At 47.5% G+C, this 15,562-nt stretch overlaps 1 protein-coding gene across 1 annotated transcript; it reads left to right on the top strand.

Moving 5' to 3' along the window:
• The first annotated feature begins 13,406 nt into the window (after positions 1-13,406).
• Positions 13,407-14,393, top strand: LOC100087246 (mas-related G-protein coupled receptor member D-like). Its single transcript, XM_007665232.2, has one exon. The coding sequence runs from the start codon at positions 13,407-13,409 to the stop codon at positions 14,391-14,393; it is 987 nt and encodes a 328-aa protein (XP_007663422.2).
• The last annotated feature ends 1,169 nt before the right edge of the window (positions 14,394-15,562 follow it).

Here is a 15,562-nt window from a genome sequence, read left to right on the forward strand (position 1 = left end):
TTCCGACTTAGCCTGGGAACTCCATGTGGGACAACGATTTTGTTATCTTGTGTATATATCTATGATTCTATTTATCTATTCTGATGGTATTGATGCATGATTATTTCTTTTGTTTTGCTGTCTCCCCCTTTTAGACTATGAGCCCATTGTTGGGCAGGGATTGTCTCTATCTGTTGCCTAATTGTACATTCCAAGTGTTTAGTAAAGTGCTCTGCACACAGTAAGTGCTCAATAAATACGATTGAATGAATGAATGTATACCCTAGTGCTTAGCACAGGGCTTGAGTCATAGTAAGCGCTTAACTTGCTCTAGACCACAACTCACTGTGGGCAGGAAATGTGTCTACTGTCTCTTTTGTATTGTATTTTCCCAAGCACAGTGCTTTGCAAATGGTAAGCACTCAATAAATACCATTGATTGATGGATTAAGAAATCAAATTATTATTATTATTATTAATAACACTCCAAAAACATATTCCCAGGGACAAGCGTCCTCTGGTGGCAGAAGTGGGCTTCACTCATTGTGCCCAGATCTCCGATATTTTGCTTTAAACCTTTTCCCCTGTTCATTCATTTATTCATTCATTTGTATTTATTGAGCGCTTACTGTGTGCAGAGCACTGTACTAAGCGCTTGGAAAGTACAATTTGGCAACAGAGACAATCCCTACCCAACAACGGGTCCACAGTCTAGAAGGGGGGAGTCAGACAACAAAACAAGTAGACAGGCATCAATACCATCAATATAAATAAATTGAATTTATGTCCTTCCCCTAGCCTGGAGCTCCCTCCCTCTATCTATACACCAGACCACCACTGTCTCCACCTTCAAAGCATTTTGAAGATCACATCTCCTCCAAGAGGCCTTCCCTGATTAAGCCCTCTTTTCCCGGGCTTGCTCGCCCTTCTGCATCATCTACGCACTTGGATCTGTGATCTTCGGACATTTGATATTTGCTCCACCCTCAACCCCACAGCAATTGTATTCATGTCTTTAAATTATATAGAATAAATTCTTTATTTATATTAATGGCTGTCTACCCCTCTAGACTGTAAGCTTGTTATGGGCAGGGAACACATCTCTAATTCTGTTGTATTGTACTCTCCCAACTGTTTAGTACAGTGCTCTGCACATAGTAAGCACTCAATAAATGTCATTGATTGATTGATTGATGAAAGGTGTATTGATGGAGGCTGTTTTAAGGAAAGAAGAAATGTGGCCAACTGGAAAGAGGGTTTTTTGTATGTTTGTTTTGTTTTATTTTTTTTTTTGGTATTTGTTAAGTGGTTACCTATGTGCCAGGCACTATCCTAAGCACTGAAGCAGATATAAGATCATTAGGTTGAACACAGTCCCTGTCCCACATAGGGCTCACAATCTTAATCCCCATTTTACAGAGGAGGTAAATGAGGCACAGAGAAGTGAAGTGATTTATCCAAGGTCACCCAGCAGATAACTGGTGAGCTGGGATTAGAATCCAGGTCCTCTGACTCCCAGGCCTGTGCTTAATCCACTAGGCCTCTCCGGAAAAGTACAATCTCTGCTGTAAACTTGTTATGGGCAGGGAATTTGTCTATCTACTCTGTTATATTGTTATATTGGGCTCTTCCAAGCGCTTAGTACAGTGCTCTGCATTCAGTAAGCGTGCAATAAATACCAATGACTGATTGATTGATTAATTGATAATAGTATAGACCCTAGCCTATCAACTCCTTGTGAGCAGGGAATGTATCTGCCACCCCTATTATGTTGTACTCTCTCAATTATTATTATTATTAGTATGGAACTTGTTAAGCGCTTACTATATGCCAAGCACTGTTCTAAGCGCTGAGGTAGATAACATGGTGCTCACACTCTTATCCACATTTTACAGATGAGCTAACTAAGGCAAAGAGAATTGAAGTGATTTACCCAAGATCAGACAGCAGGCAAGTGGATTAGAACGCAGGTCCTTCAAAGTCCCAGACCTCATCTGTAAAATGGGGATTAATAATGTTGGTATTTGTTAAGCGCTTACTATGTGCAGAGCACTGTTCTAAGTTCTGGGGTAGATTCAGGGTAATAATAACAATAATAATAATAATGTTGGTATTTGCTAAGCGCTTACCATGTGCAGAGCACTGTTCTAAGCACTGGGGGAGATACAGGGTAATTAGGTTGTCCCACGTGAGGCTCACAGTTAATCCCCATTTTACAGATGAGGTAACTGAGGTACAGAGAAGTGAAGTGACTTGCCCACAGTCACACAGCTGACAAGTGGCAGAGCTGGGATTCGAACCCTTGACCTCTGACTCCCAAGCCCGGGCTCTTTCCACTGAGCCACACTGCTTCTCCAATTAAGACTGTGAGATCCTTGTGGACCATGGACTGCTTTTCTGTACTGCACTCAAAGTACTTAATACTGTTGTAGCTTCTTTAAACATTACCATCCTATGCTTTTCATGGCAAGTTTTGGCTGGCATCCATTTTTTCCCTGCCGGGTACTTCGATCCAAAAAAAGTCTGGCGAGTAGGCATTAAAGCACCCTTATATTACTTGAGTGGGCAGTCTTGAAGGTGCTAACAAGTTGTTAAGTGGCCATAAAATGTTCATGCTTGGCCAGCTGCCATTTGTCAGATGTCAGACCTAACTACTAGCCTAGTTGGCACTGGTTAATGAAAGGTTCCATGGCAGAGATATTCAGCACAGAACTGCATTGGCATTTGAGATCTTCAGCCGTCATTTAATCTTGGCAGCGGTGCACACGTACCAGGTGCAAAATTAATCAAGCTTTTGGATATTCGGGCAATTCAGTTACTTGATCTGAATAACTGAGCAGAGCAGTGAAAAACTAAAAAGTTTTATGTAAACTCGTTGTAGGGAGGGAACGTGTCCACCAATTCTGTTATACCGTACCCTCCCAAGCACTTAGTAAAGGGCCTGGGAGAAGCAGTTTGGCTTATTCATTCAATAGTATTTATTGAGCGCTTACTATGTGCTGAGCACTGTACTAAGCGCTTGGAATGAACAAGTCGGCAACAGATAGAGACGGTCCCAGCCATTTGACGGGCTTACGGTCTAATCGGGGGAGACGGACAAACAAGAACAATGGCGATAAATAGAGTCGAGGGGAAAAACATCTCGTAAAAACAATGGCAACTAAATAGAATCGAGGCGATGTACATTTCATTAACAAAATAAATACGGTAATGTAAAAATATACAGTTGAGCAGACGAGTACAGTGCTGAGGGGATGGGAAGGGAGAGGGGGAGGAGCAGAGGGAGATGGGGGATAGTGGATAGATGGGCTTCGTGGATAGAGTCCGGGCCTGGGAGTCAGAAGGACCTGGGTTACAATCCCACTCCACCACATGTCTGCTCTGTGACCTTGGGCAAGATACTTAACTTCTCTGGGCCTCAGTTACCTCATTTAAAATGGATATTATCAATAATACTAATAATGGTATTTGTTTAGCGCTTACTATGTGCCAAGACTGTTAATAATGTTGGTATTTGTTAAGCCCTTACTATGTGCAGAGCACTGTTCTAAACGCTGGGGTAGACACAGGGGAATCAGGTTGGCCCACGTGGGGCTCACCGTCTTAATCCCCATTTTACAGATGAGGTAACTGAGGCACAGAGAAGTTAAGTGACTTGCCCACAGTCACACAGCTGACAGGTGGCAGAGTGGGATTCGAACCCATGACCTATGACTCCAAAGCCCGTTCTCTTTCCACTGAGCCACGCTGCTTCTCCAAAACACTGTTCTAAGCGCTGGGGGAATACAAGGTGATCAGGATGTCCCTCATGGGGCTCACAGTCTTCATCCCAAATTCCAGATGAGGGAACTGAGGCCCAGAGAAGTGAAGTGACTTGTCCAAAGTCACACAGCTGACAAGTGGCAGAGCAGGGATTCGAACCCATGGCCTCTGACTCCCAAGCCCGGGCTCTTTCCACTGAGTCACGCCAAGCGCTTATGCTGGGGTAGATACAGGGTAAAACAAGTTGTCTCATGTGGGGTTCACAGTCTTAATCCCCATTTTACAGATGATGTAACTGAGGCACAGAGGAATTAAGTGACTTGCCCAATGTCACACAGCTGATAAGTGGCAGAGCTAGGATTAGAACCCACAACCTCAAAGTCCCAAGACCGTGATCTTTCCACTAAGCCACGCTGCTAGACTGTGAGCATCATGTGGGACAGAGATTGAGTCCAACCTGATTAACTTGTATCTACCTCAGTGTTTAGAACAGTGCTTGGCATATACTAAGTGCTTAACAAGTACCATGATTATTATTAATAATAATGTTGGTATTTGTTAAGCGCTTACTATGTGCAGAGCACTGTACTAAGCGCTGGGGTAGATACAGGGTCATCAGGTTGTCCCACGTGAGGCTCACAGTTAATCCCCATTTGACAGATGAGGTAACTGAGGCACAGAGAGGTTAAGTGACTTGCCCACAGTCACACAGCTGACAAGTGGCAGAGCTGGGATTCGAACTCATTATTATTAGTAGTAGTATATTATAATAACAATAATATAATAATATATTATATAATATATAATAATAAAATATTATTATAATAATAGTAGTAGTAGTAATATTCTCATTGCCCTGCACATAGTAAACACTCCAAAACAGCACTGATTGAGTGACTGATCCTTATACTCTTCATTTCCCTTCTCTGTAATTTGTTTTAATGTCTGCCTCCCCCTCCAGACTTTAGGCTCAATATGGGCAGGGAATGTGTCTACCAACTCTGTTGTAGTGTACTCTCCCAAGCGTGTAGTACAGTGCTCTGCAAACAGTAAGCGCTCAACAAACACAGTTGAATGAATAAATGAAAGAGTGCAATCTAAGCCAGTTGCATACAGCCAACATCAACCAACACATTGGTGGTTGCGAAGAACACTTTACTAAGGGCTTGAGAAAGCACAGGATAACAGGGTTGGTAAGTAAGTTTCCTGCCCACAAGGAGCTGACAGTCTAGAAGGAGAGACGGACACTAATACAAATGAATTACCGACATGGAAATAAGTTCTGTAGGTCATGAGGTTGAGGAGAATACCAAGTAGCCATAGGACACAGATCCAAGTGCATAGATGATGCAGAAGGGAGAGGGAGTCGGGAAAAAGAGGGCATCCAGGAGATGTTGACTAAAAATACCTGAAAATTTTGGTGGAATATTAATTATGGTACTTGTTTAATTCTTACTATGTGCCAAGCTCTGATCTAAGACTTGGGGGAGATACAAAATAATTGGGTTGGACAAAGTCCCTGTCCCACATAAGGCTCACAGTCTGAATCTCCACTTTACAGAAAGGAAACTGAGGCCCAGAGAAGTGAAGTGACTTGTCCAAGGTCACACAGCAGATAAGTGGTGGATCCGGGATTGGAACCCATGACTTTCTGACTTCCAGGTCTGTGCTCTAACCACTAGATCATGCTGCAAAAATGGCAGTGTGGGGGAGGGGAGGCATAAAAGAGGCCAACTCCTCCCCCTCTCCCAGTGAGTTTTGGGGAGTTGGAGAAGATGAAACCCTCTTGAGGGAGAGTGAAGGAGGAAACGGTGTCTTCGGGAGAGCACCAGGATTCAGTGATGGCAAGGAGGAGCAGTGACAGGGTCAGGAATAGGTTAAGGATGAAAGGGAGTTAGAACATAATCAATTTGGGGTTCAAAAGGCCATATGTGGCTAGGACTGTCTGGCGTGATAGAAGGAAGAGTCCCCATCTGTAATTTATTTCTCCTATTGGTAATTGATTTTCCTCTCTCTGTAATTTATTTCCCCTATTGGTAATTTATTTTCCTCTATCTGTAATTCATTTTCCCTATTGGTAATTTATTTTCCTTTATCTGTAATTCATTTCCCCATTGGTAATTTATTTTCCTCTAACTGTAATTCATTTTCCCTACCGGTAATTTATTTTCCTCTATCTGTAACTTTCTTCCCTATTGGTAATTTATTTCCCCTATTCTTAATTTATTTCCCCTATTGGTAATTTATTTTCCTCTATCAGTAATTTATTTTCCCCTATCTGTAATTTATTTTAAAATCTGTCTCCTGAAGAATGTAGGATCCTGTGGGCAGGGATCAGGTCTAACAACTCTACAGTATTGTTATTTCCTAAACACTAAGTACAGTTCTGTACATGTATTAAGTGGTCAATAAATAGGATTGATTGATTGGAGAGATGGGAGACTCATAGAGGGTGAAGGAAGAGGGAGAGGCTGGAGAGGGTCCAGGGAGATTTTTGGGAGATCATGACTGATGATTTCAATTTTATCATTAAAACACATGGCCAGGTTATTAGGGGAAATAGATGGGAGGCGTGGGGGCGTCAGAGGGTTTGAGTAGAGAATTTTATGGGTGAAACAGCTGGCGTGGGTGATGGTTATGGGAGTTTATGAGGATGGAGAGGTATTGTTGCGGGGCGAGGAGGAGAGGGCAGAATCAAAGCAAGGGAGGATGAAATTTTCATGGAAAAGTAATTCTCTGGAGCCGGAGTGGAGGAAGCGGACTGTGGAGGTGATCCAAGGTGTGGGTTAGTGGTATGAGATCAGCAGAGGAACAGGGGAGCAAGGGAGTTGAGTTTAGTGGAGAGAACGTGTTAAGGGTGTCGATTTGTGCATCAAGGGAAGGTAGTCTGGGTAGAGAGAACAAACCGGGACTGATGAGTTTAGAGAATTGGAAGAGGTCAAAAGACTGGAGGTCTCCGTGAGGGAACAGGACAGATTTGCAGGGAGTGGGTGTGTGGGAGAGAAAACATGCGAGGAGGTTGTGGTCAGATATAGGGATTTCAGAGTTGGTGAGGGTCAAGATTGTATAATGACCAGAGATGATGAGATTGAGAGTGAGTCAAAGTTGATGAATGGATGAGGCGGGAAGGAGCAGAAGGTCATTAGAGTTGAGAAGTGAGAGGAAGTAGGCAGTGGAAGGGCCATCAGGAACATCCTCATGGATATTGAAGTCTCCAAAGAACAATATAGGGATGGAGAAAAAGATAAGGATTATAAGAAAGGGGTCAAAATGGTTCAGAAAGTTTCAGGAGGGAGCTGGGGTGTCGTAGATGACCATGACTATTCACTGGAGGATGTCATCAGTGACCTTGAAGAGGATAGTTTCAATGGAGAGGAGTGGGTAGAAACTGTATTTCATGGGGGTTGAAGAAGAAATTAGAGAAGAGGAAGTGGTGCACGATTGATAAACTCATTTGAGGAATTTGAAGAGGAATGGCTGGAGGGATATCAGCAATATCTGTAAAATGTGGGGGAGAGGGTCGAGGTTTTTTATTTGTCTTGTATTAAAGACAAAAGGGCATGTGGATGCCTTTGAAGGAGCAGGGCCTAGGTAGAGAAATCCCAAGCTTGGGAGTTAAGGGACCTGAGTTCTAATTCCAACTCCACCACTTACCTGCTGTGTGATCTTGGTCAAGTCACTTAACCTATTTGGGACTCAGTTTCCTCAACTGTAAAAGTGGGTTTAAATATCAGTTCTCCCTCCCACTTAGACTGAGAATCCCCTGTAGTCCCTGACTTGATTATTTTGTACCTGCCCCATTGCTTGGCACATAGTAAGCACTTAAAAACCCACTCTTTTATCATTATTATTATTGTTAACATTGTCATTTTAATTATTGTTACTATTCATCATCAGCAGCAGCATCAATGATATTTATTTAGTGCTTACTATGTGCAGAGCACTCTACTTAGCACTGTACAATACAACAGATTTAAGGGACATGTTTATCCCACAATGAGCTTACAATCTGGATGGGGAGACAGGCAATATAAATGAATAATTTATTATATATAACTTAAAGATGGGTGCATATGTTCTGTGGGGTTGAGGATGGAGTGAATATCAAATATCCAAATGTCTCAAATCCAAGTGCATAAGCAACGCAGAAGGGAAAGGAAGCTGGGGAAAAGAGGATTTAAAGGCCTTTTGGAGGAGATGGGACCTTAATAGTGCTTTGAAAGTGGGTAGAGTATTATTATCATATTATATCAATACTAATATAAAATATAGCATGCAATATAATCTCAATATTAATGAATACTGATATCGTGTTACAATAATAATATAATTACTAGTATAATGGAGCAGAGGCGAAGGAGTCTTTGGAGAGTGAGCAGTTAGTTGAAGATGGTGGTCAGAAAGAGAGGAAGGGAGGGGGCAAGTGCATTTGATGAGATCCCAAGGGAAAGGATCGGAAGCCCAGGTGGAAGGGGTAGATTTCCAAAGCAGACAGGAGATTGTCTCTTGAGAGATGGTGGGAAGGAGGAGAAAGTGGGTGAGTGATGGTTATGGGAGTTTATAAGGATGGAGAAGTACTGTTGCTGGGCGGAGGAGAGGGCAGAATCAAAGCAAGGGAGACATAACACGGGCTTGGGAGTCAGATGGACCTAGCTTCTAATCTTAACTCTGTCACTTGTCTGCTGTGTGACCTGCGGCAAGCCACTTAAGCTCTCTGTGCCTCGGTTACCTCATCTGGGAAATAGGGATGAAGTCTGTGAGCCCTTCGTGGGACAACCTGATCACCTTGTATCACCCCCCTACAGCGCTTAGAACAGTGCTTCGCACATAGTAAGCGCTTAACAAATACCCTCATTACGTGAAGAAGAGTGACTTAGTAGAAAGAGCCCGGGCTTGGGAGTCAGAGGTCGTGGGTTCTAATGCCGGCTCTGCCACTTGTCAGCTGAGTGACCTTGGGCAAGTCACTTAACTTATGTGGGTCTCAGTTACCTCATCTGTAAAATGGGGATGAAGACTGTGTGCCCACGTGGGACAACCTAATTCCCTTCTATCTACCCCAATGCTTAGAACAGTGCTTGGCACATAGTAAGTGCTTAACAAATACCATCATTATTATTACTATTATCTGTAAAATGGGGGTTAAGACTGTGAGCCCCTTGTGGGCCAAACTGATGCCTAGTATCTACCCCGGCGCTTAGAACAGTGCTTGGCATATAGTAAGCGCTTAGTAATTGCCATAATTACTGTTATTATTACCACAGCACTTTGAACAATTAATTAATGTTGGTATTTGTTAAGCGCTTACTGTGCCAAATACTGTTCTAAGCGCTAGGGTAGATACAAGGTAATGAAGTTGTCCCACGTGGGGCGCACAGTCTTCATCCCCATTTTACAGACGAGGTAACTGAGGCACAGAGAAGTTAAGTGCCTTGCCCAAAGTCACATAGCTGATAAGTGGTGGAGGCAGGATTTTGGTACATAGTAAGCGCTTACCAAATACCATAATGAATTAATTTCTGAGACCGAGGCAGCCTGAAGTCGTAGCAGGAAGAACCCACGCCCGTTTCCCCTCGTTTTTCACCTGGCCTTCAGTGGGTCCGTCTGTCCATCCGTTCATTCATTCAGTAGTATTTATTGAGCGCTTACTATGTGCAGAGCACTGCACTAAGCGCTTGGAATGTACAAATCGGCAACGGATAGAGACAGTCCCTGCTCATTGACGGGCTTACAGTCTAATCGGGGGAGACAGACAGACAAAAATAATAGCAATAAATAGAATCAAGGGGATGAACATCTCATTAAAACAATAGCAACCCACCCAATCTGGTCCACCTGGCTGGACGTCCCCACAGTTGATCCGGTGTCGGTTTTGTTTGGGAGGTCACCTTCCCAGGCCAGCCCGGATTGGGCATCTCCTCTCTCCCCACGCCCCCGGCTCAAGGCCGCGTTAATGGCCGGTAAGTGAGGCGGCCCTGATTCGGTCCCCCTGGACAGAACCTCCCAGGCCCAACTCTCCGGAATCGCCTAATGGATTCATTCATTCACTCAATCGTATTTATTGAGTGCTTACAATTTGCAGAGCATTGGACTATGCACTTGGAATGTACAATTCGGCAACAGATAGAGACAATCCCTGCCTAATGACGGGCTCACAGTCTAATTGGGCGAGAGAGATGGCAGAGCAAAACAGAACAAAATAAAAACAAGACAACATTATTATTCGATGGCTAGTGGGCAAGTCACTTCACTTCTCTGGGCCTCAGTTACCTCATAATAATAATAACGATGATGGCATTTGTTAAGCGCTTATTATGTGCAAAGCACCATTCTAAGGGCTGGGGAGGATACAAGGTGATCAGGTTGTCCCACTTGGGGCTCACAGTCTTAATGCCCATTTTACAGATGAGGTCACTGAGGCACAGAGAAGTGAAGTGACTTGCCCAAAGTCATACAGCTGACAGGCGGCAGAGCCGGGATTTGAACCCATGATCTCTGACTCCCCAGCCCGGGGTCTTTCCACTGAGCCATGCTGCTTCTCTAACAGCTGTTACATGGGGAGCAAGACTGCGAGCGCCACACAGGCATGGGGAAGCAGCGTGGCTCAGTGGAAAGAGCCTGGGCTTTGGAGTCAGAGGTCATGGGTTTGACTCCCAGCTTTGCCACTTGTCAGCTGTGTGACTGTGGGCAAGTCACTTAACTTCCCTGTGCCTCAGTGACCTCATCTGTAAAACGGGGATTAACTGTGAGCCTCATGTGGGACAACCTGATTACCCTGTATCTCCCCCAGCGCTCAGAACAGTGCTCTGCACATAGTAAGTGCTTAATAAAATACCAAAATACCAACAGGCCAGGCACTGTGTCCAACCCAATTTGCTTGTAACAACCCCAGTGCTTAGTACAGTGCCTGGCACATAGTAAGCGCTTAACAAATACCATTCTTCTTCTTCTTATTATTAGTGCGGCAGGAGCGAGCCCACTTGGCAAAGCAGAACTAAGGACCCGTTCCGCGCCCTCTCCCCGCCCCCATTAATCCCCATTAACCGGGCCAAGTTGTGGTCAGTGACTGAAACTCGTGGAGGGCAGGGGATGTGTCCGTTTATTGTTATAGCATCCTCTCCCAAGCGCTTAGTACAGTGCTTTGCACACAGAAAGCGCTCAATAAATACGATTGAATGAATGAAGTGACTGTCACGGGGGTGTCCAGCTGGTTGCCGGGAAAGGAGAGACAGCTACCCCCCGCTGCCCTCCCCCCACCTTGCTAAACCTGGTGGGCCCCACTCCCGGACCATAATAATAATAATAGTAGTAATAACTGTGGCATTTGTTAAGTGCTTACTATGTGCCAGGCGCTGTACTAAGCGCTGGGGTGGATCCAAGCCAATCGGGTTGGACACAGTCCCTTTCCCACGTGGAGCTCGCAGTCTCCATCCCCACGAGAAGCAGCGTGGCTCGGTGGAAAGAGCCCGGGCTTGGGAGTCAGAGATCATGGGTTCGAATCCTGGCTCTGCCACTTGTCAGCTGTGTGACTTTGGGCAAGTCACTTCACTTCTCTGGGCCTCAGTGCTCTCATCTGTCAAATGGGGATTAACAGGGAGCCTCACGTGGGACAACCTGATTACCCTGTATCTCCCCCACTGCTTAGAAGAGTGCTCTGCACATAGTAAGCTCTTAACAAATACCAACATTATTATGCTCTGGGCCTCAGTTACCTCATCTGTAAACTGGGGATTAACTGGGAGCTCACGTGGGACAACCTGATGACCCTGTATCTCCCCCAGCGCTTAGAACAGTGCTTTGCACATAGTAAGCGGCTAACAAATACCAACATTATTATTATTATTACTTTATGGATGAGGGAACTGAAGCACAGAGAAGTAAAGGGTTGTAAGCCCGTCAAAGGGCAGGGACCGTCTCTATCTGTTACCGATTTGTCCATTCCAAGCGCTTAGTCCAGTGCTCTGCACATAGTAAGCGCTCAATAAATACTATTGAATGAATAAAGTGACTTGTCCAGGGTCACACAGCTGACGGGGTTCGCTAATTCCTGACGGTCCTAGACCCCAGTGTCTCTCTAGGTTCTCTCCGCCGGGGTCTAGGGGCAGGGGGTCCGGCCGGTTCAGGGGTGCGTCTCTGCCGGGCCGGTCCCGTCCGGGCGGGGGTCCTCACCTCTGCGGGACCCTCCCCGGCCTGGCCCCCCTCCCTCAGATGTCCACCCTTCTCCCGGCGCTTTAAGCCGTTCCGGAGGTTTGGACCGTGGAGGTTCTGTCCGCGGGGACGGAGCCCGGACCCGCAACACTTCCCGGCCATTAGCGCGGCCGCGGCCCCCGGGGAGGACACCTCCCCAACAAAACCGGGCCGGGGCCCGGCAGATCAGCGAGGGGACGGACGGCTCCGAGCCTCGGGGTACCAGGCGGAGGCCACCAGGACCCGGACCGGACCGGACCTCCGAGATCCACTGTGAGGAATTTGGAGGGGCGACATGGGGGTCGCGGTGGGGGGAGGGATATGGGGACAGGAGCACATCGCCCTGTCCCGAACCCCGCACCCCCAGGGTGCCTTTCCCCCTCCCCTGTCCCCTGGACGATTGACCTGCAGGAATCGGGACTGACAACCGGGCAGTCAGAGACAAGGGGAGCAGCGTGGCCTGGTGGCTAGAGCCGGGCCTGGGAGTCCGAACTCGTCCCGTCTCTGCCGCTTGTCCGCTGTGTGACTCTGGACAAGTCTGGGCCTCCTCTAAAATGGGGATTAAAACTGTGAGGCCCGTGTGGGACGTGGACTGTATTCCACCTGATCAGCCTGTCTCTACCTTAGAGTTGGGAGGACAGGGGCGTGGCTGCCGTGGGGCACTTTTCTGTGAATCGTAGGGGGTCGAGCAGGGGGGTGGTTAAAGGTGTCCGGGATGAGGGAGGGAGGGTTTCTGGGTGTAGGGGGAATAATGGGTGCTGTGTGTGGGGAGAGGCATGGGGGCTCGGGGGAGGGGGTACAACGGGTGGGAGGGTTGAGGGTGCTGGAGGTGGGATGGGTCAAGAATGCCGGGTATGGGGAGGGGACATGTGTGGTGGGGGTGGGAATGAACATGAGAAGTGGGTGTTAGAGTGCCTGGGTCTTGGGGGTGGGAAGGGGCGTGGATGCTGCGGTGGGTAGGAGTGCCGGGAACGGGCGGGGCCCGGCCGCAGGTCCCATAGCGGCGGTCCTCCCTAAGGGTGGACAGGCCACCTCGGACAAGGCAGTGGCACCATCCTGGTCCAGGGCGGCACTGAGCGTCCCGTACCTTGGAAGGGGAAGGTCAGACGGAGGGTTCATATGTCCCCTTCCCGTGGCTCTGCGGGGGGAGTCAGTCACGTGGGAGGTTGGGGGAGGTGGGCTGGGCACTAGGCTTCTAACACACACACACACACACACACTCACACACTCACACACACATATTCTCTCTTTCTACTTCAGGGTCCCCATCTATTCCCTTCCCCGGAAGGGGGCTGTGGGGCTCCCACAGACCCTGCAGGACCCTCGCTCCCCCGCCCTGAGTGGACTTGCGTGGAGTCCTGGGGTGGCCAGTGACCCAGCCTGGGCACTTGGTGCGAGTTTGTCCTCTCTCTGTCCCCAGGTGCGTCCGGTGACAACCTCCTGCTTCCCACCACCGGAAGCCCCATCCCGGACCTGAGCCCATGGCCTGGGTACCCCCAAATGTGACTGTGTATGACCCCAGTGTGAGCGACCCTTTAACCACCGGGAACTTTTTAAGTTCAACTCAGAAGCCCTTGGAATGCCCAGAAACCAAGTCTACAGTGCACTACATCATGGTCTGCCTGGACCTGATCGTCAGCCTGGCAGGGCTGGCGGGGAACGGCCTCGTCCTCTGGATCCTCGGCTTCCGCCTCGAGAGGCCCCCGCTCACCCTCTACATCCTCCACCTGGCCATCGCCGACTCCTGCTACCTCCTCTGCCAGATCGGACTCAGTTTCTTAGTGATTCTGCAATTAGTTAGGTACGACATAATCATACGTAAAGTTCTATTTACAGTTTCTCTTTTCACGTTCTCCCTCGGCCTGGGCCTGCTGTCCGCTCTCAGCACTGAGCGCTGCCTGACCATCCTCTTCCCCATCTGGCATCGCTGCCACCGGCCAAAGTCTCTGTCGGCCAACGTGTGCGCCCTGCTCTGGGTCCTGGATGCCCTCTTAATTTTGCTCTGTGTCTTCTTCTGTGAATTAACAGTCCACTCAAAGGTCTGCATAACAGTATTAGCTGTGTGGAGCTCACTGGTCGCCCTGATGCTGTTTCTGGTGGTCCTATCCAACATCGCTCTGCTCATCAGCATCCGGTGCCGATCCCAGCGCCGGCAGCCCTCGCGGCTCTACGTCACCATCTTGCTCAACATCCTGGTCTTTCTTTTCTGTGCCACTCCCTTTGGCATCAACAAGTTAATTTCTCTTTGGGTTAATTGTACACCTTCCCATTACTTTCTGGCCTCTCAGTTCTTGTCCTGCTTGAATAGCAGCGCCAACCCCGTCATCTATGTCCTGGTGGGCCGCTGGGGGAAGCGGAGGTCACATGAGCCACTCGCCAGGGTCCTACACAAGGCATTTGAGGACCACCCGGAGCCCAGAGAGCTGGGGGAGACCTCCACCACAGCCACCACAGAGGTGTCATCCTAAGCCTTGGTTGTGGGGAGGGATGGGGCACAGTCAATAACGCATGACGGCAACTATAAATAAAACAACTAAAAACAAACAGGCAATTTCTTACGAATGGAGAAGCGGCTGAAGGGATGACTCTCTGGGAAGGTGGGGATTAATTGGGGCGGTTCCCTTGGAGGAGGTGTTCTCCAGAGGTCTTAGAGGAGGGGAGGGGTATGGTTTTTTGGTGGAGGGGTGGAGTTTTAGATAGGGGAACAGATGAGGAAACAGGCTTAGATGGGTTAAATGACTTTTCCTAGATCACTCAGCAGGCAAGGGGAGGAATTAGGATTAGAACTCAGGTACCGTAACTCCCAAACTCGGGCTTTTCCCACTAGACCCTGCTGCTTCATATACATCCAGAAGCAGCAGAGGAAAATCAATTACCAATATGGGAGATAAATTACAGATAAGGGACTGTTCTTTTTGCTCTATTATGCCAGACAGTTGTAGCCATATGTGGCCAGTTGAACCCCGAATTGATTATGGTTTAACTCCCTTTGATCCTTAACCTATTCCTGACCCCATCACTTTTCCTCCTTGCAATTACTGAAAACTGGCTCATTCATTCATTCGTTCGTTCGTTCGTTCGTTCGTTCGTTCGCTTGTTCGTTCGTTCAATCGTAATTTTTGAGCTTTTACTGTGTGCAGAGCTCTGTACTAAGGGTATGGGAGAGTACCATACAACAATAAGTAGCCACATTCTCTGCCCACAACAAGTTTACAACCTAGAGGGGAGGAGACAGACATCAATATAAATAAATAAATGACAGATACGCAAATAAGTGCTGTGGGGCTGGGAGAGAGAAAAAACAAAGCGAGCAAGTCAGAGCGATGAAGAAGGGAGTGGGAGAAGAGGAAAGGGTGGGTATGGTTCTCTCCCAGAGATACGGTTTCCTCAGTCACTCTCTCCCAAAGGGATTTCATCTTCTCCCATGCTCCAAACTTCACTGGGAGAGGGGGAGGAATTGGCCTGTTTTATGCTTCCCACTTCCCCTCCCCTGTCACAATGCCATTTTCACACCATTTCACCAACTCCTTTGGGTATGCATAGTCAACATCATATGGATGCCCCCTTTTTTCCCCGACTCCTCCCCCTTCTGCGTCTTCTGTGGGCACTTGGTATTTATTCCACCCTAGGCCCCACA

This window comes from Ornithorhynchus anatinus, chromosome 3, assembly GCF_004115215.2.
Source record: "Ornithorhynchus anatinus isolate Pmale09 chromosome 3, mOrnAna1.pri.v4, whole genome shotgun sequence".
Taxonomy (NCBI): domain Eukaryota; kingdom Metazoa; phylum Chordata; class Mammalia; order Monotremata; family Ornithorhynchidae; genus Ornithorhynchus; species Ornithorhynchus anatinus.